The sequence below is a fragment of the Cololabis saira genome, chromosome 22 (genome assembly GCF_033807715.1).
Source record: "Cololabis saira isolate AMF1-May2022 chromosome 22, fColSai1.1, whole genome shotgun sequence".
NCBI lineage: Eukaryota > Metazoa > Chordata > Actinopteri > Beloniformes > Belonidae > Cololabis > Cololabis saira.
The window spans coordinates 21,668,341-21,690,536 of record NC_084608.1 but is presented as its reverse complement, the minus strand read 5'-3'; the positions used below and the strand labels follow the sequence as shown (position 1 = coordinate 21,690,536).

At 40.4% G+C, this 22,196-nt stretch overlaps 1 protein-coding gene across 1 annotated transcript; it reads right to left on the bottom strand.

The window, feature by feature from the left end:
* Positions 1-16: 16 nt before the first annotated feature.
* On the bottom strand, positions 17-21,314 carry emilin2b (elastin microfibril interfacer 2b). Its single transcript, XM_061713562.1, has 9 exons — positions 21,190-21,314; positions 20,960-21,085; positions 16,968-17,149; positions 15,153-16,856; positions 3,272-3,403; positions 3,072-3,125; positions 2,937-2,987; positions 1,489-1,602; positions 17-610 (listed from the first exon to the last, which is right to left on the bottom strand). Exons 1-9 carry the CDS (start codon positions 21,312-21,314, stop codon positions 291-293), a joined length of 2,808 nt encoding a protein of 935 aa, XP_061569546.1. The 3' UTR covers positions 17-290.
* Between the last annotated feature and the right edge of the window lie 882 nt (positions 21,315-22,196).

Genomic DNA, 22,196 nt, shown 5'->3' with positions numbered 1-22,196 from the left:
TGTGTTTATGTGTGTATTTGTATGTTGTTGTATCCTGTTCAAAGTTCTGAGGATAGTTTATTTCTGTGTTAGTATGTATTCAGTGGTATTCTGTGTTTCAAATATCAAAAATGAGAGTTAGATTCCTGTCAACTGTTGAACCAAGGTAAGAGCCAGAAAAAATACGTAACAGTACAAGTTAATCGCAATAAACACTATATATTACTACTTGTAAAACAAGTAAAAAGTTCGTTCCATCTGCTCCGTCTTTGTTGTGTTCTGAGAAACAAACCAACAATCCACTTCAGGAGCTACCGTGCTGACGGGCTTCTGTACAGGAGCACGGCGCTGAAGGAGGACAGGATCTGCGGCGATGCCGAGGAGGCCAGCTTTCCAGCGGTCAGGACCAGTCCCGCTCGGTCTCCTCGCCTCAGTGACAGAACCAGGCTCAGCGGAGTCGAACTGCTGCAGTTACATCCTTGGTGTGAAGCTTCAGACGAGAAACCAGTGGAGTCCAGCTTCTGGATGTTTTGATTGGACACCAGCAGCACTGCCTCCACCTTCTGGCCCCGCTGGGCTGCGAGCACGGCCGTCAGCAGATAGCGGCCATCTGTAGGAGCTGTGAAGACGCCTGAAACACACCGAGCTGCTCTTTACACACCGCTTTTTCCATGTGTTTCACTTTAAGGATTAGGGCTGTTCGATTAATCGATTTTAAATCGTAATCGCGATTATGTAATTAGAACGATGTTAAAACATGAAAATCGTAAAAATCGATTTTTCACTTTTTTTTTTTTACCTTGTCTGCACACATATTAATGATTCATACCATATTAATGATTGAAGGAAATACCTCTCATACCTGCGACAAGTGCCCCATTACACACCTCTACCTCCTTCATGGGTTGCATTATTATTTAGCATGCAAAGACCCAGTTTAGTTTAATTAGAAAATGTCTTGTTTTATTTAATTGGAAAATATAACTTACTGTATGTTTGCAAGTGCTGATTTTCTGATTTTTTTTTTCCAGAGATAAAACTTTATATTTTATTATATTTTTTAAAACTTTTTTTCAACTTATTTTAGAGAGTTTTGCACTTTATTCATTCATTTTTGGTTTAATAAGAGCAAAGTTTGCATTTAAAGCCCAATGGGGCAAATGTTCAATAAAAAAACAGCATATTTGAAATCATTTATTTGCCTTTTGTCAATTCACAAAATAATCGTAATCGTAATCGAAAATCGGATTTTGAGAGAAAAAAATCTAGATTTTATTTTTGGGCAAAATCGAACAGCCCTATTAAGGATTGTTTTTAAATGCACAAAAGAACATAATATCCATTATGTATAGCCTACCTTCTTATTCCTATCTAGGGTCACAAGGGTTTACGGGCCTTATCTCAGCACTCTTACTACCCTACTGGTATGTTATTATTTGATAAAGCTGTTCCACGTCAATGCTTAGTTCCATGCCTTAAAGTCTGTATCTTTGATGCCCTGATAAATACCTGTAAGAGGGTCATAATAACCTCCATCATTGACCAGCACCTTGTTGAAGCGAATAATCCCAGATTGTCCTTGAAATTTGGCAAGAGTCAGACCCGCGGAGAAGGACACCTTGTCTGAAAACAGGAAGGGAAATGTTGCATATGAGCTGGCTGTTCAGGCCTGGTGTTAACAGGTGTCTCAGTGATCTGGTCACTAGGAATGGGCGATATTTTACCGTTCACGATATACCGTCAAAGAAATTCCCCACGGTAAGAATTTGTCATCTTGCGGTAAAAACGATAAATTCCCGTTGATTACGTTTTTGTGTAAAGCCGGATTTATGGGTCTGTGTTTAATCGATGCACAACGTACGTGTGCAGGAAGAAAGGAAGGAAGGAAGGAAGGAAGGAAGGAAGGAAGGAAGGAAGGAAGGAAGGAAGGAAGGAAGGAAGGAAGGAAGGAAGGAAGGAAGGAAGGAAGGAAGGAAGGAAGGAAGGAAGGAAGGAAGGAAGGAAGGAAAAGAAAAGAAAGATATGAGCCTGAAAGAAAGAAAGAAAAAAGGATAAATTCCCGTTGATGATGTTTTTGTGTAACAAAAATGGCGGAAGGTGGATCTGAGAGCGAGGAGTCATTACAGTTTTGCAGTACAGGTGTACTAATTTAATTGGTTTTTATTAATTCAATTTAAATAGTGTAGTTTAGTAGCATTTAGTATTCTTTTAGAGCAGTGTTTTGGGGGCTCCAAAGACTGAATGTGGTGATAGATTTATACAGGACTGTCTCAGAAAATTAGAATATTGTGATAAAGTTCTTTATTTTCTGTAATGCAATTAAAAAAACAAAAATGTCATACATTCTGGATTCATTACAAATCAACTGAAATATTGCAAGCCTTTTATTATTCTAATATTGCTGATTATTGCTTACAGTTTAAGATTAAGATTCCCAGAATATTCAAATTTTTTGAGATAGGATATTTGAGTTTTCTTAAGCTGTAAGCCATGATCAGCAATATTAAAATAATAAAAGGCTTGCAATATTTCAGTTGATTTGTAATGAATCCAGAATGTATGACATTTTTGCATTACAGAAAATAAAGGACTTTATCACAATATTCACATTTTCTGAGACAGTCCTGTAGTTACAAAGGTGGAGTTGAATTGTTTTTTTTTTTTATCGTCATTTTTATCGTTATCGGGATAAATGCCAGAAATGATCGTGATACATTTTTTAGTCCATACCGCCCATCCCTACTGGTCACCAGTGGAAACCACTAAATACAAGTGTGAAACATTTGCATTTTTATTCATACACAGCAAATATCTGAGACTCAATCCCAGGTGGTGGGTCAAAGTGCATTTTAATGCCTGGTGTTAGCACGTACTTAGAGGTTTCCACTTACGATGAGGACCAGGTCTGATACAGGCTCTAACAGAGACAAGAATCTGAACAATGTTTATATTCTGACCTGAAGCAATAGCTGGCTTATGTTGAGGGGATCTGAGAGCCTCGCTCAAATCTATCGATCAAATAAGAAAACCGTTATTTACTCTTGATGAGCTCATTTATTATGCAGCACAATAAAAGTTAAAGCTACACTCACCTGAGATCAGAGACACGCCAGCTCTTAGCGATTCGGTAGATTTAACAGGTGAGGCTGTGGATTAGAAGATAAAAGACGTGAAATAATGCAGAGGAGAGCAGATGCAGTGTGGCCGATCTCACCTGGAGCTCCAGCAAAACCCTGAACAGGCAGCATGCTGCCGTGGGTTCCCTGGGGGAGCCTGGTGGAGGTCATCTTACCTGGAGGGCCCGCCTCTCCGGTCTCCAGCACCCGTGGCTGTGGGAGCGGTGTGTCCACGGGTCCCAGCGGGACCTTCAGGCTCGTGCTCGAATCATGAGGAGGTCCCAGCTTCCCCTGCTGGACCGGGGCACCTGAACAGAGTACACAAGAGGAGGATGACGGCTTCAAAACCAGCTGGTTACACATTAGGTTCATACATATGTGGAACATTATCTCAGTTGAAAACCTTTCAATTATCAGTAGGAGTTTCCGTCCCTTTCTTTTAATGGGCCCTGAAAATGTTTAAATCTTAGACAACTACACTTGTCTCTCTTTAAAGTTCTCATTATTGTAAGAATAACTGTAACTTATCATCTCATAGCAGTAATTCATAGGCGTGCTCCCTGCAGTGGCCCATCATTAACTCACTGAATTTATATACTATACAGTCACAACATTATTATTATAGACATTCATTTTATGTTTTTACTTTCCTTCCTATGTCAGGAGTCTCCAGTTAGAAAAAAAAACAACTCAAGAATGAACCTTTTCTTTAGTTACTGTATTTCTCAACATATCATAAAAAAAATGTCTGCATTTAATGCATTTTAAGGGATTTTATGTTATGCTTTTAATTTATAAATTTAAGTTGTGTATTCAGTTTCAGATATTTTTGGAAGTTGACGTAAGAGCCTTGTTGAATTTAACAGTATAAGAGCTGTGCTCCAATAGTGGAGATCACTTCAAATTTGTTCGTTCAAAGTCGTCTTGGACTGAGATCACACCGGTCAGCTTTTAGATCTCTCCCCTTTAAAGTCTTTAAAGTGAAGCTTAAGTGACCCTAATGTTGTGCAGGTGATACCCTTTTGTGATGGTTTCCACTCGAGAAGGCACTTCTGGGACAAGATTTTACAGTGATGATGTGCACAGACTAGGGAACTGGGATAAAGTGGTTCTACTGTTTCTGGTACTTTTTACGACAAGATGATGAGAATATGAGTCTGAAAACGAAGGACTTTCATGTTAAAATCAGTTTTAATTACAATTGATGGAATATTTGCCTATTTTCCAGGAAACGTCCCACAGCTCTCGCAGTCTCCTGTCTCTCACCATTTACTGTTTTTGTTAATAAAAAAGTCAGTCATTTTGGACCCCTACCCCAGCTGTCTCTCAGGACAACTGTGTTGCAGCTTTACGGTCCTACTGTATGTTTCACGTCAACTATAATGAAGCTAGCTCACAGAACTACTGTGAATATCACGGCAGAGGGAAGCTGAGATTCATAAAAGTAATGCTGGAATAGAAAGACTGAACAGCAGTAAATCTCGGACAAGTTGTAAAAGCAGCGCCGGTTCCAGAGTGCTTGTTGTCCATAAACATATTCCCAAAAACTCTTTCCATATGTAATTGAATTCAAATTATATATTTTTTTAAAATTCCAAATAAAGTAAGTGATTTGTTAATTCAATGTCAATATTTCTTGTGTGCGATTTGCACTGTGAGTTATTTGGTTTGGTTTTATTTGGAGTTTTTGAGGCCACAACTAAATCTTGTTTAGGGCCACCAAAATCCAAGGCCAGGCCCTGAAAGCAACTCATTTATATCCACACCTACAGACATGTTTTTGAACTTGCCAATTTTGGTCAGAGTATTGCTCTTGTACGGCCAAATTTAAGAAAGCAACACCATCATATGTCCTTTTTTGAGCTATTGGAGACGTTCCCCACTCTTTCTCGTAAGCAGGCTCTACGTTAACAACTTTCCAAACATGAGGGAACCATGTGCCATCGCTGTACGGTGATTGGCCCGGATATCGTAGGTGTACGGTTATTGGCTGAGCACAAGAACGCAGTATCTGAACCCATTATAGACCCAACTTGTAAACATTGGTGAAAAAGCTGGGATGAAAAAAATAAACTGATAGATGGATAGACAGAAACTGCTGAAATATCCATTTATCTTCTATATCAGGGGTCGGGAACCCAACATGTTGAAAGAGCCGTATTGGACCAAAAACACAAAAAACAAATATGTCTGGAGCCGCAAAAAATGAAGTCTTGTATAAGCCTTAGAATGAAGACAACACATGCTGCATGTATCTATATTAGTTAGAACTGGGGGAAGATTTTTTTTTTATGATGCACTTCGAGAAAAAAGTGGAAATGTCCATAAAAAAGTGGAAATGTCGAGAAAAAAGTAAAAATGTTGAGAAAAAAGTTGAAATGTTGAGAAAAGTCAAAATGTCGAGAAAAAAGTCGAAATGTCAAGAAAAAAGTAAAAATGTCAAGAAAAAAGTAAAAATGTCAAGAAAAAAGTCAAAATGTTGAGAAAAAAGTAAAAATGTCAAGAAAAAAGTTAAAATGTCGAGAAAAAAGTTGAAATGTTGAGAAAAGTCAAAATGTCGAGAAAAAAGTCGAAATGTCGAGAAAAAAGTAAAAATGTCAAGAAAAAAGTAAAAATGTCAAGAAAAAAGTAAAAATGTCAAGAAAAAAGTCAAAATGTTGAGAAAAAAGTCAAAATGTCAAGATTAAAAAGGAAAGGAAAAAAGAAAAAGAGAAAAAAAGGAGAAAAAGAAGAAAAAAGAAAAAATAAGGAAAAAAAGAAATGGAAGAAAAAAGAAAAATAGAAGAAAAAAAAGGAAAAAAAAGAAGAAAAAAAGGAAAAACTGGTCAAACATTTTTGAAAAAGCTCCAGGAGCCACTACGGCGGCACTAAAGAGCCGCATGCGGCTCTAGAGCCACGGGTTGCCAACCCCTGTTCTATATCAACTTCTTGTTATCCGAGGTTATGGGTCTCTGCTAAAGCCTATCTCAGCTGTCTGTGGGTGAAAAGCCGGGGGGGAAACCCTGGATAAGTCACCGGTCCAGGTATTAGCCTTTAATGTCCTAAATACAACTCAGAAAAGAGACTGGCAGTAAAATCAAGGGTTAACAAGTATATGTATGACAGTGGAAGTATGATGTAATCTTGACTTATCTACCACCCGCTAGCAGGCTGTTACATCACTTCAGCTTTCCTATCTGAAATGGGAACACAACCAGAGAGAAAGCCTTTGAGGATAATGGAAACTGGGAAAACCTCCAGAAGATAACGTAGCTTCAGACAGTGCAGAGAACTCTACGGTCTAAATACACCAATAACATGCCAATAAAACTGCTTTTGAGGTAGACCTGCCACATGGGTGTCAGCAGGTCCACATTTTACTACGAAGACACCACGTTACAACCTACAAAGCTGCACGACTCCATGACTCGAAGCCAAAGGATCAGATGGAAAGAGCTGAACTGGAAGGCAGATACGTCTTTTTCATGCTGACAAATCTTTCACGACTCTTTCATTGCAGGCGGGGAGTTCCAGGCATTTAAGCTCCTGTGAGGTCTTTCATTCTTTGAGAGTTATTTAGTGGGGTCACGTTTAAGGTCGGAGGTTGCTGACCCACCTAACCGATCTGTGGATGAGTTGTCACCACTTGTGGGCCGTTCACCCACCAGGCATTGCACGACACGCTCTAATTTACAGGAATAAGGATGAAAATTGCAGTGAAGCTGCCTGGGGAGGAATGTGGAAGCTGCAGTAAATCTGACAGACAGCTGATGCTGAAGGCATCTGCTCAGTGGTTCTCTGGTTTTTAAGGAATGAATGGTCAATCTTTTAACCAAACACACTATGAAGCACACCTAAACTGAATGTAAATGCTGTTTTGAGATCATTTAGCCCCCCCCTCCCCAGAAATTCCATCCATTTTTGAGGTTTATTTGCATTTTCAACTTGCTCATGAAACCAGCTGGAATGGAAATGCAACTGCAGATGGTTTTATCATTCTTTTCAGGATGAGCGTGTACATAACTTTCCTCGACAGACTTTCCCTTGCTGTTTATCTGCAGGTTGTCCACCAATCAGGGTTGAAACATTGTTGAGCCCCTCACTTTTTACTTCAATACCATTTACAGCTTTAGTCATTATACCTCAACATGTCACACATGACAGCCTGGCGGCTTGTGAAAAGTTTAGTCCAGCTTTCATGTGCAGTGTTTATAGTGATTTATAACTACTTCATTTTATTAAAACAAAAACGGTCCAAGGTCTTAAAATGAGGTAACTATAACTTTAGAACAACAACACATGCCATATAACACTTTGTAATCTATTGGACAAAAACACAAAGTTTTTTTATTTAATAATGTCTTGAAACCCATCTTTATGAGCAATAACTTGCATTAATTATCTGTGTAACATTATCAGTCTCTCACATGACAGTTTAGGAGTTCTTAGCTTTTTTTTTTTTCTTTTATTGTCAAAAAACTGCTCGAGTTTGTCAAGGTTTGTGGGTATTTGTTTATGTGCAGCCATCAGTGTGTTTCAATCAGGTTGAGGTCCGGACTTTAATTGGGCCACTGCAACATCTGGATTATTTTCTCGGTTATAGATTTACTGGTTTGCATTGTTCCATTGCACGACCCAATTCCTGCCAGGTTTTTGGCAGCAGTGCAGACACACGGCCTCGTAAAGGACTTTGGCTTGTTGTTTGCATTAGTCAGATTGATGGGCAGCAACAAGTTCTCCTCTACGATCATTGCTGACGTCTGTCCTATTGGGTATTGTGTCGACACACACCTAAATGGTTTAGACCAACAAACTTCTGTTTTTATAGAAGTGGTAACACTTGTTCATGATCAAATAATTTAGTACATTGAATTGGCAGCATCTGGCAGACGTGGGCCACCTTTGGGCCCAGAACGTTCCTTGTTTTCTCGGATAATATGTCAAATGAATAAAGTAATTTACTTTCCAAAAGACTGTTAACACCGCACAAGCAGACAAGAGTAGCCTCTACAATGCAACTGCTGATTACAATATAATCATAGTATTGCAACCCATTTTAAATACAACCTGTCAGACGGTCCATGTATTTTTTTCTATTTTTTTTTTTTACCATTTCTCCTAACAAAGACTGATGAGCCTAAAAAAAAAAAAAAAAACCTTGCCACTATATTTTTAGTGGAAATACCACAGAGACCCATTAGCAGGCAAACAACAAACAATTATCTGACCTTGTTATTATGGACTTACACACAGAAAATTACAGACCCAATCCTCCCATCAGCCATCTAAAGGTGATCGGCTCTAAACAACCGCATTCCTGGGAGATGAATCCTGGGATTTATCAACAAATCATTCCTCCTGGCACAGTGAGAATATTCTTGCCTCATCTACAAAAGGTACACCCCACGAAAAAATGTGCTTCTTCAAAAGGGAAAGCAGCACATAAAAGGCCTACCGAGGCTCAGGCTTGATACGTTCACTCACCTGGTGGTTCCCTCGCCCTGAGGAAAAAGGGTCGTTTACTGCAGTAGCAGAAGAAGTCTGCTTGTTAGATGCAACATCTGCTGGGAGATTGGTGCGTAGCTGTAAAACAGCACTGGGGGGGAGTATGCTTGTATGCACTTCCTAATCACGTCGCTGCTCATGTAAAGCGAGGTGCTCCAGAGAGTCAACTTTGATCTGAGAAATTCAAAACTGACTCCAGAAAGGGTGGCACAAGAATAAAAATGCAAGCGCCGGATGTATGTATATATATATATATATATATATATATATATATATATATATATATATATATATATATATATATATATATATATATATATATATATATATATATATATACACAGTACTCGAGTTGAGGGGGGATGAGGGGGGATGGCATCCCCCCTGAAATAAAAACGGTCCAAATCATCCCCCCTGTAAAACTGCCATCCCTCCTTTCCATCCGTTATGTCATTTCATCAATGAATGTGGTATTACTGCTATTTCAACATTTAGTCATCACCAGAAAGATAACACCAGAAAAATAACTTATTTGACAATTTTCACCTGTTTCAAGTAAATTTTCACTTGAAATAAGTAGGAAAATCTGCCAGGGGGACAATATTTATCTTCTTATTACAAGCAAAAAAATCTTGTTCCACTGGCAGATTTTTCTACTTATTTCAAGTGAAAATCTACTTGAAACAAGTGAAAATTGTTGTTTTTTTGAGTGATGAGTCTTGTTTTAAGTGTAATGAGATTTTTTTTTACTAAAAATGAGACATTTTAACTAGAAATAAGACAAATATTCTTGTTAAGATTTTGAGTTCTTGCAGTGATCCATTTTACTTATCCTGTGAAGGACAGAGGCATATTGATAAGTTCAGAAAACTGTTTTTATTGTTGTGTTTTGATGTATTTGATGTAAGCCCAGTGGATATTTAAAGCTTACAGAAGGCTGCATTTAACTGCTGCTATGTCATTCCTGCAGTATTTCTGCAGGTGTTTTGGTCAGTGCTATTATTTGTAATACATTATATTATTTGTAATAATCACAAATTATCTGTCCCCATATGATAAAATCCACCATCCCCCCTGATTTTTTTTTACAACTCGAGTACTGGATATACATACACACATACATATATATGCATGTGAGTGTTTCGCTTTTCCTGATTGAGAAGGTGAACTGTGAAGGAATGCATCTGAATCTGCCGTCCATCACAAGTGTGTATTCTTCCTCCTCTACAGCAGCAGTTCCTGATTACTCCACAAAATCTGCCAATTTCTGCATTACAGATCAAATCATAATGACCGCATGCTGAGTCTCCAAAAAAGCCAAGTTAGCATCCAAAGCAACACCCTATTTTTTTTTTTTTTAAGTCTGTCACAAACAACAAGATAAGCTTTCGATCATAAAGTCTGAAAAGCAGCCACAGACTCAGAGACAAACACTGAAGACTTTGTTGTTCTTAGTGGCCGTCAAGTCCCATCTTGTTGTTCGTGTGAGGGGTTATCACGTGTGACCGCGGACCAATGTGGCTCAGTCTTATCTCACACAGGTCGCTGACCTACGAGAGCGACGTCAGAAGCAGGAAAACATTGCTTTCTTATCTGCAAAGGTTCCCATGCTGCAGCTCTTCAGTGCAGTCTTAAGTGGCCCCAGGCCTCATCGTCAAAAACACAAGCAGAAGGATGTGTAAGCCCCAAGTGATGGAGGTGGAAAACGTGTGTTTAATTCACACAGACGCACTAACAAACAAAGGCGGCTGCTCTCTGGAGGCTTCATCAATGCCTTTAAAGGCAACATCTCGGGAAGCATTGTGAAGCCAGAGGTAGGAATTTATATTGCCCTAACAGAGAAGATTCATGTTGGTTCTCGCTTGCTGAGAACCTCTTCTGAAAAACTCTTCAGTCAGTAGTGAAAAACTCCACAAACAAAAGCCAAGAGGTTTCAGCCATTCCCGTTATAATCATTATACAACCGTAACCGGAGGACGTTCTGGTGAGCAGCTACTATAACACAAATATTGTCCCGGTGTTTCCGAACTCAACTGTATTTCTTTCATGGTTTAACAAGCAGCGATAAATAACTCCAAAAATGACACAGTAAGTGTTTGTTTTCTGAGCCCGCCGTCTAAGATTAACAACTGCTATGACGTCATGGTTGACGGACTCCCAGATGGCGTCTGGGGCCTCATTTCACAGTGTTTATTTCAACAAAGAGTAAAGAATTGAGAGGAAAAGCTGCAGGTTTGAAATTGTTGAGAGAAGTGCATATGGTGACCAGGAAAACAAGAGCGAAACAGATTGTCCAGCACCGGTCAGAAATAATCGCTCCCTAAGGGGGAGGTTAGGGGGTCCTCGATAAGTTGTGGACGGATTCGGACGAGGCGTCATTTTCCAGTGTCCTTAGATAAGCAGAGACATGGACAACAACATGGGTTTGCTGGTGAGGACCAACAAAATCCTCAGATGGATTATGACCCAAAAACGCGATGACATAAGGCCATGGGTGGAGTGATGATGTTTCTCATCACAGGCTGAGTTTTTGCCACCAAAAAAAATACTCACAGAGCTGTAAAAATGACTCAGAACCAAAGGAAAAAAAGAAAGGATCATGATGAAAAGCCTTGGACAAGACGCTTAACGAAACCCACCTTGCATGTTGTCCCAAACTGGACGGCACGCTGTGTCACCTGCCCCATAAACCAGTAACTGAAGCTGCTCCCAGAGGAGGAGCTCTGGCTCGTAAACTTAGGCGTGCTTTGATAGATCACCTTTACAACCGCCAGAGTCCAGCTCCCCCCCAGAGGCCCCATTAAAGAGCAGTTTCAGGTGAGTCGTATCCAACGATATGAAAACAGATGCCATCAAATATGATCCAGCAGAGCCAAACTCATTACGTAAAGAGTTGTCTTTTTCGATCAAAAAGTCATGGGTTGATCCCAAACTTCCTCAGTTTATATGATGTGGAAGATACTGAACCCCACATCACCCCCCAAAAGGGTTTCTTGCTTCCAAGTAGCTTTGGCATCAGCTAAATCAATGTAAAGATAAATCAGGATAAACCAAACCAAGTGACGCTGCTCTCATCTAAGATAACTCCGGATGAGAAAAAGGCAATTCAATGTCTAAACTAGATGGATTGATGGGAAACAATAAAATTGGGATCAGACGCATACATGGATACTTTTAAAACTCTAACTGTGTCCAAATAAAGTTCCTGCAAAAGTATAATTAGATGGGTTTGATGTACTTATGTATTCACCAGTACTTGGCACAACAATAGTTAATAATTAAGAATACATACAAAATATATGTTTCACGTGCTCTCAATAACCATCTGGAGTTTATAATTTCCAAGAAAATGGTTACAAAATATGGTTTTACTCTCCAAGCAGCTGCATCTGTTTTTCTAGTCTTGTCTGCAAAAAGTGATGAAAATAACAGTTCCTCAACTGACCACTAGGGGCTGGGACCCAAAGCAAGTCTTATCACCACTGATCCACGTATTAAATCATGTATTTGACATATTGGCCCTGGACTGGCGACCTGTCCATGGATGGATGGATGGATGGATGGATGGATGGATGGATGGATGGATGGATGGATGGATGGATGGATGGATGGATGGATGGATGGATGGATGGAAATACTGAAGGCCTGGTTCAAGACAACAGTTTTTGGTCTCTATAATTAGATTTTACAAGTAATGTCTTGACCACTGAGGTGTGAATAAAGACCTAACTGCACTGTCTCTGTTACTTTCAAGATGATATGGTTTGTTATGCTGTTACTTGTTCTTGACCACCAGAGGTGTCAAGTAACGAAGTACAAATACTTCGTTACCTTACTTAAGTAGAAATTTTGGTTATCTATACTTCACTGGAGTAATTATTTTTCAGACGACTTTTTACTTTTACTCCTTACATTTTCACGCAATTATCTGTACTTTTTACTCCTTACATTTTAAAAACAGCCACGTTACTTTATTTCATTTCGGCCTTTTAAAAAAAAACTATCCAGTTAAATTGCTCCATCCGGATAGAGTGAATTTGGTTGTGGTTGTTTCAGATGTTCTTGTCCAGTTTTGTTCTTACATCCGTTCCCTCAGATTCCTGCAACTAAACTTGGATGTACATTCCAATAAAGGTTAGGATAAATGATAACATGCCTCTGAAGTTTGACTTTTTGCACCATTACAATACTTATAGGCAACTAGTCATCATATCTCCTGCTCTCTGAAACACATGTTAATGCTCAATAGTACACATATATGGTTCTTTAATATATTTGCATTATACTAAGATGCATTCATTTTCAATGGCTTTTGTCCATAATGGTTTTTTCCTCCTTACATTACTTTTACTTTTATACTTTAAGTAGTTTTGAAACCAGTACTTTTATACTTTTACTTGAGTAAAAAACTTGAGTTGATACTTCAACTTCTACAGGAGTATTTTTTAAACTCTAGTATCTATACTTCTACCTGAGTAATGAATGTGAATACTTTTGACACCTCTGTTGACCACCATGATCAGCTGTGGGTTTGTCTGCAAGCATCTGAGTTTCGCCAGGCTGCACGCAGCCTGGGCCAACCTGGCCTCAGCTACAGCCCTGGGGATTCCTCACAAACTTACTCCCTTTCAGATAAACTAACTTTGCCAGGACCTCTGCCGGGACCCGGGTGTAATAAACCCCCGGAGATCGCAAGGACTTTGTCGTTTAGTGAGTTTCAGGCAAAAGACAGTCAAAAGTTCCACCTGGTGCTCAACTGGAGCTCTGCCAGTTTTAACTCCAACATTACTTGTTTCCTGTTTCATTTCTGTGGCGACATAGGAAAAGAGGACAGACAGATGGATTTGATCAGAATAAATGTAGTTGTAGAAGTAGAAGTAGAAGTAGTACTAGTTGCATCATAGCTCAGCATGCGGACTGTACAGCCTCAGTCAGTCTGACTGACTGACAGACAAGCATCAGGGTTTTCTGATAGCATTTTCATTTTTCCAGAGTAGATTTAAAGTGACCTCATGTTAAAACGGAGGTAATAATCATGTAAGTAATAAGATTATAAAAGTTACTTCTCTCTTGGTATATTAAACCTCTTGATAGAAACATCTTTCTGCCTAAACAGATAGTTTAACTGTGCATTTCCTCCCGCAGTTATAGCTGCATCAATGATAAATCGTTACCACCCTGTCTATTCAGCATTAGCTTCTTTGCAGTTACGTTCAGGGACGGGTGTGACGAGCGTCACATAATCCCGGAAACTTTCACACCCGAGGCACAGAGTTGAGTTATGTAGACAAACACATGTACACACCCACAAATTAACCCTTAAATATATAAAATGAGCCTTGTGGGTAATTTTTCTTAATGCCAACACATTGCTCAACAGAAGTGGGGTCTGTTAAACCAAGCATGTGTCTTTAATCAAGCCTCCCTGCTTGAAGTGAGAACATAGTTAAGAGAAAATCCAACTTCCTCTCACTCAAACTCAAACACACTAACATGTAAGCCTCTAATAGACCCTGCATGTGATAAAAGAAGTGGGCTGCAGCTCAGGCAATTATCTAAAAGACTAAGAAGCATTATTTATTTAAACTAATCACTACGTATATTTTGCTCACTCACTTGGATAAATGTACCAATATTAGACTCACTCAGTAATATATATATATATATATATATATATATATATATATATATATATATATATATATATATATATATATATATATATATAGTTTCATCTGTAAAGTACATATGTCTTGAATTAAATTAAAGCTGTTAGCAGCCAGACTAGACTACCGGTAGTTTGTTTCGTTGGTCCATTGGTTTGTTGATAAGTTGGGTGTCTTTGCTGTATTGAGGAAGAAATTTGCATATTCACTAGGGGTGTAACAATATATAGTGCCACGAAATTTCGTGATACAAAAACGTCACAATACGTGTCGTGGAGGTGACAAAGTGTATCGCGATGTTGGATTATTAAAAATAATCTTGTGTTGACTAGTACTGAATTACCAAAATAACCTTAACAAAAATAAATCTCCTCTTACACTTATAAGGTGAGCATGAATCAATCTTTTTTATGATGTAAAATTGTATGTATTTATTTACTTTTATTTATTTAATTGTAGTTGTTAAATTTCTGGAAAAGAAAAAGGTCAGATCATACATGAGAGAAACTATTCAGTTTGTGGCAAAATATTTGTACTTGTTTGAAACTGACGATGCATAATGCAAACCTGACATTTACTTTTAGTTCAGTTTGTGGAAAATGGTTGGCCTGGCTGTCTCTTTAAAACTTAAACAGTTATAAAGCATTACAAACTGTAACAATAGGGCAAATGCACAGTATTGTTTTGTATTTTGTGTCTTTCAAATAAAAGACAATTTTTTCCAGTCATATGTTCCTCATGCAAGGTTGTTAAAAAAATACTGCTAAAATATCATATCGTTATCGTGACCTCAATATCGTGTATCGTAATGTATTGTGAGATTAGTGTATCGTTACACCCCTAATATTCACATATGAAAGGAACAAAAAGTGTTAATTATGTTTAAATTACAGTTCAGACAGCTTACCTTCGTTCCCAGGTGAGCTTTTTGATAAAACCTGAAGATCTCTGGCGACATTTGAGACGTGATTCTGCAGAGTCTGGTAAGTTCCTCTCAACCCTCCAATATTGTGACCATGATCTCTCACCGTGATGTTGAGTTCTTTCACGCAATTCCACAACCCAGTGACATGCTTTTTCAGCCCATCTTTGATTCTCTTGAGGCTTTCAGAGATGGGATCCAGCTTACTGCATAAAGTCTCTACATTAACGATGCGTCTGTCCATATGGGTGATCCCCTCCCCAATATGCTGCGTTTTTTCCCTGCAGTGGTCGGCCTCAGCCTTCACTTCCCTCCCGAACTCGTCAAGCTGTTTCCTTAGCTTATGATGTCGCTCCCTGTGGAGCTCCAAAAGTTCCTTAGCCTCCCGTTCAGCGTCTGCTCCGACTCGACCCCAGGATGAATTCAGTGTTTGAGACTGCTGCTGGACCACGTCTGATAATGAGTCCTCCAGTTTGCCCACATGGCCTTTGAGGTCATTTAAGCTGCCGTTTATACTCTCAAAGCTGCTGCTGTGGTTGAGGACTTGCCCCTCCAGGGCTCTAATGTCACTTATCTGAGCTTTTATTTGCGTCTCCATGGCATCCACAATAGCTCTAAAGCTATGGAAGTCTTGCTGGAGGTTTTCTAAAGTTGTCAAATGGGCTTTGCACTCTTGCGAGCACATATGATCCATACCGTTTAGTCTATGCTCCAGAGATTGAACAGAGTCCTTTAGTGCACCGATGTCGTTCTGCAGAGCATCTGGTCCCTCTTTCTGATCACCAGATGGGGAGCTGGTGCTCGCATCTAATAAAATGGTTGTAAGTCTGTCCTCCAAGGACGCCAGCTTATCCTCCATCGCCTCCTTCAGTTCTCGGATGGCCTCTTCCTGTTTGTTATGCAACCTCTCCTCCACAGAGAGACACTGTGCCCCCAGACTCCCGTCTGATGAGTTCAGGTGGAGTGTGGTCTTTAGGTCCTGGATCTGTTTGAGGAGGTCGCTTTCCTTTGATTCAATGAGCTCAGCCAGACTGAGGTAGTTGGTCTCCTGGCCTTCACATTGCTCCTGAACTGAGATGATTTTATATTCACAGGAGTTCTTCAAGTCCGCGAGTTTGATGTCCATGCCTTCCATCATCTCCTCTCTCAGTTCCCGGATCTTATCGTTCAGGTAGGCTCGCAGGTCTGCGTCACTGGTCGAGGGAGCAGGAGTGGACAGGTATGGCGTGTGGGATGCCTCCATTAAAAGACGAATTTGTCCATCGTGGAGGGTGACTCGACCAAGCAAGTCATCCAGGGCATTGCTCTTGGTCTCCAGATCATGGGTGACCTGGTTAATCTTATTCATGACACTGTCCATCGGCAACATCTCGTGGTCTAAAGAGAAGTCCTGCACCTGAATAGTTTCCGTCTCGCCGCCCCGTGCACTGGCGGGCTGTTTGACATCATTCAGCAACGTAACTAGCATTTTACTGGCATCCTCCTGGAAATCCAACCTCAGGTTGGACGCCATGTCTGTCATTCTCTCCTGCATGTCCAGAACCATCTGGGACAGACGCTGCACCTCTTCTTCCAGATGTGGCGCACTTCGAGATCTTCCTTGAGCCCTTACTGGCTGTTCATATATCTGACCTCCAGCGTCCACTTCTCTTCCCATCGGATTATTTCTGCGTTCCTCCGTTCTCTCGTCTGGAGATAAACAAGTTGACAGTTTTTTTTAGCATTGACTTGCTTGATTTCAATCAAGACACATTTATGCAAAAATGTCTAAAGCTCAAGTGCTAAAGTGCTGCCACTCACCATGTGGGACTGGAAAATGGCCAAAGGGAGAGCGAGTTTGGGGCAAGCGTTCTACTTGGAGTAGCTTAAGGTCCTTCACCTCCATGCAGTCACGGCCCTGATATCCCGGGCAGCACCTCCACTCCAGCTCTGTCACAGTTTTGTAGGCAATTTTGTACATTGGTCTGAAATGTGTCTGATATCTGGGGATAAATAACATTAGGATATCAATAATGCATTTTGGTTTTTGCAAATCCGATAAAAATCATCTGATTATTGGCAAATAAGACCTCAAACAATTAATCAAATCTTCTTTTCCCACCATATTTAACAAAATTAAAACAAAAAAAAAAGCCAGGTGCTGCGAATCATTAGCTCCTCATGAGTTGATCAGCATGTGGGCACACTTGTATAAATATCCAACATTTTGACAATTTGTTTTTCTAGAGCCTTCAGGTGTGCGTTACTGTAATGCCAAGAATGAAATACATAAGTTATAGTCTCAGATAAGCAGCTGTTGCTGCACGTCAGAGCGGAGAAAGCTGAGAAGAATTCAAGGAAGTAACCAATTTTCCCAGGAGTGGACATCCCAGCAAGTTTACCCTAATGTCAGATATAGGCAATAATCCAAAAGCTACATCTGAGAGTCTGCAGGTCTTGCTGAGCAAGTTAAATCTCATGGCAGCAGTAGTAGAAAAGTAGAAAAGACTGAACAAGTGCAGTTTGTGCGGAATGGTTGTTGTGGCAAAACCCATCAAATGGTCTTTAATGTGTTCTTTCCAAATGGGTGAATAACTGGACTGAAACTGAGTGTCTAAGTTACCAGGAATAAGACTTGAGAAATTCTCCATATTTTAGTAGATTTAATTGCATGCAAAAGGGTCACAAGATACATCAGGACTCTCGATGCAGAATGACAATGTAACAAAGTAAGCATACTGATTTTAAGGCACAAAGGATGATAAATTCTTGCGATTCGAGTAGATAAAAACATCTTTTAGGTCAGTGTTAATCTTTCTTGAGCAGACTCCCAGTCTGTACATTGGGCTGTTGTTTTGCTGCTCTCAGCAGATTGGGTTTAATCAAGCAGCCAAGGCTGAATTTTCTATCAGAATGGTTGCCAGAAGTATATGCTTCTTCTGGATGTTGAAAGTAGTTCATGAAACTGCATGCAAACAAACAACACTTCTGGAATAATATCCTGATGAGACCAAAGTTAAGTTGCCTGGCCGTCATGACCAGCAGCGTGTTTGGTGGAAACCAAACAGCATGTCAGCAGAAACACCTCACACCCGTCGTGGAGCACAGTAGTGGAGGTGTGATGATATAGGGGTTGTTCTGCAGTTGCAGAACCTTGACACATTACAGTCAATGAGTGGATGATGGGACAAATGTGAAGTTTGGTCAACATTGGATCATGCAATGAGACAATGATCCAAAGTTAATCAGCAAATCTTCATCAGAATGGTTGAAAATGAAATATACAAATGAACATTTGGAACGACCAAGTCAAAGTCCAGACCTTAAACCCGTTTAAAATGTCACCGGAGAGTATTTTAAAAAGTAGCCAGGCCAAGGTAGCCAATTACTTTTTTTTTTTTTTTAAGGAGGCAGAATCCTTTGGTTTTCAGAAGCAAGCAGGATGTATTTTACAGATGCACACGCTTATAACCTGTCTTGTATCCAATGGCCCTGCCCCTTCTCAACCTTTCCCCGACCCTGCACCCCAACCTGGGGCTTGCTGATTGGGCCGGAGCTTCGGGAGCTGCATGCTGGCCTGCGGTCCCACCCCCGGTCATCCCGTTGCTGCTTCCACCTGCCTGCTGTGCTGTTGACGTCCCAGACCCACCAGTCTGGCCCTCGGCAGGAGGGCCCCCCCTTATGAGCCTGGTCCTGCTCAAGGTTTCTTCCCTCCTAAAGCCGCGTTTATACTTGCAGTTCAGAACGCGTACGCGAGACGCAGGATACGCGTGACGTCACGTCTCGCGTATCCTGCGTATCCTGCGTACATTTGACGCGTCGACGTGCACGTTCTCAAAAAGACACTGAACGCGTACGCGACCTGCAGTTCTCGCTCTGGCCGCTAGTATCGCTGTTCCCGGTCTGATCCCGGCTGGCACGATTATGCTGCTCTCCCCTGGAGAAAGTTCCCCGTGCATATATTTATGCAATATTTAACTTCCCCCCAGGGTTTCCGTTGTCCGGTAAAATATGCCGAAGTCCGGTATTTTATAATCTCTCCGGTCAAAATACTCACTGGTGCTGCGGGACTAGAGTCCCCGGGAGTACCGCGGATGGCGAGCCCCGGCGACCGAGCCCCGGCGACCGAGCCCCGGCGGAGGTACGCGCCGAGCCTCGGTGCCTCCCGGAGCCGGGAGGAAGCGGAGCCGGGAGCCAGGAGTCAATTGACGGGACTTATTTTATTTTAAATACTCTGTTTTTCAATAAAAATACTATTGAATGACTTGGAATCATATTAGGAACAATACATTTTTTGACCATGTTAATCTTTCTTATATATTGACATCTACTTCTCCATATGAACCTAAAATTAACTGGATTTATTGTTTCGTCATTCTTGTTGAGATGGGTGAGGAGAATGCTGGATAAATTAGTCTGGAAAGACTATCCACTTTTGATAATAAGCAATAATAATAAGATAAGATAAAATAGTCCTTTATTACTCCCTCAACGGGGAAACTCACGTAGCAGAAGTACACACACACACACACAGGGAAGGGGGTAAAACAGTAATATAAATAAGTAATACACATTAAAAAAAGAGTAATAATAATAATAATAATGTTATGGTTTTCTTTAGCTTCCTTCTAGGCACCCAGAGCTTTACAGAGATCATTATTCATTCACACACATTCTCCCCGGTGGTAGCTCCGTCTGTAGCCGCAGCTGCCCTGCAGACTGACGGGAGCGTGGCTGCCATATCGCGCCAAACGGCCCCTCCGACCACCACAAACATTCATACACACTCATACACATTCACACGATGTTATAATCTCCTACATCATCCAATATTGTCCTGTAAAAGTGTTCGTTTTTCTAATCTGCTACCGCTGCTGCTGCTACTACTTCTGCTACTTAATATAAGTAGCTTTTCCAACTGTTGCTCTGCTTACTGCCCCCTATCGGTCACCATCGGTATGACAGGCTCTACTCGGGTGGTACGCGACGTACGCAGTGGAGCATGAACAGACACAAAGCAGGCTACGCAGGCTACGCAGGTTACGTGCGTAGAGTATATTTCCGGCTTAAAGGGGAGTTTTTCCTTGCCACTGTTTGGCTTAAGGCTTTTCTCCCACTAGGGGAGTTTTTACCTGACATTGTTTATGTAATAACTGTTCGGGGGTTTATGTTCTGGGTCTCTGGAAAGCGTCTAGAGACAACTTTTGTTGTATTAGACGCCATATAAATAAAATTGAATTGAATTGAATTAAAAAAAATGTAATTGAATGAGGGTCTGTGGAGACGTTTTTCACATGATTGCATTATGGTAACATACTGTACATCTTCACTTCTATATGATTGTGTTTCTTGGCCACCCTAAAATTTCCACTGGCCCCACCATGGACACCCCATCGAAAACTACCTGGCTCCGTCACTGCAAAGTTTGAAAGAAAAATGGACCAAATATCCTCCAAAACAATGTGAAAGACTAATATAGTCATACACAAAAAGCTTCAAGTTATTGCTGCTAAAGGAGGATCTACAAACATTTAAATAGTGGGGGTACTTAGTATTGCTCACGTTTCCTTTTTATTTAAATGATCAGTTCTTCTAAAACAAATAAAGGCACTACATCTTTTAAAAAGAGCAAACAAAAAACTGGACTGTTAGTGTTGTCTGAGGTTGTATTTGTGTAATAATACCTAACATAGGATCAAATGATTTGTGGCTTTATACAAAACACAAAATTAAAAGAATGAAATCCTATTAAAGACTAAAGGAAAGAGGAAGAGTTGCTCTTCATCTAAACTCGCTCTTGTCTGGAAACTTACATCACTTGTTGCGCACAGTTTGGCAGCTCGGGCGGGCACGGCAGCAGCTCCGGCTGCAGGAAACTCTCCGTGCCTCCAACGACCGCACAGCTCACGTTTTTACGCACAACATAGGCGCACCAGTTTCTGCAGAAAAAAATAAGAATAATCACACCTGGTGTGTGTCTGCTTCACACATTTAACTGCATGCAATTATAGGATCAAAGCAAAAGACAGCCAGCACTACTCACTTGCTTCTTTGCCGCGTTTCTGGAGCAGAATACGCGTTTCCCTGAAACATGCTGTACTGGAAAGGTGAGCCGCCGATGAGAGGAAACGTTACTAAAAAGTGCAGGAGTTGCAGTCCGCTCTCCATGGCTGAGATGCTTTAAAATCCGGCCGGATCCTTCCAGGTGCTGATGTGCGGTCTGGAGATCAGCGGCAGCTCTGCTGCGCAGCTCAGAAAACACACTCCTTCTCCAGTCCTTGGATGTGACGTTTCGGGACCCCATCCAATAACGACAGACACCCTTTTTCCGTTTTCTCAGATCCCTCTTTCATACAGTGAAATGGAAAGGCTGATCCAGATGTTTGCTGCTGTGTAAGAACAATTTCTCAATTTATTTCTAATATTTAAAAAACCTCTTAGCTTCTGCTTTGAATGTGCCATTCTGCTCATATTCATCAACACTGACGCTTATTCAGGTTCAGTAATTGACAATAATTGATATTCAGATTAGGGCTGTTCGATTTTGCCCAAAAATAAAATCTCGATTTTTTTCTCTCAAAATCCGATTTTCGATTACGATTATTTTGTGAATTGACAAAAGGCAAAGAAATGATTTAAAATATGCTGTTTTTTTATTGAACATTTGCCCCATTGGGCTTTAAGTGCAAACTTTGCTCTTATTAAACCAAAAATGAATGAATAAAGTGCAAAACTCTGTAAAATAAGTTGAAAAAAAGTTTTAAAAAATATAATAAAATATAAAGTTTTATATCTGAAAAAAAAAATCAGCAAATCAGCACTTGCAAACATACAGTAAGTTATATTTCCAATTAAATAAAACAAGACATTTTCTAATTAAACTAAACTGGGTCTTTGCATGCTAAATAATAATGCAACCCATGAAGGAGGTAGAGGTGTGTAATGTCAGTCATTACATTTGCTGTTCACATTTGCAAGTTTTTTGCAAGGAACACGAGCCGGTCTACCGCATCTGGCTTGAGGGATGCCCGGTGGCATGTTACAACGCCC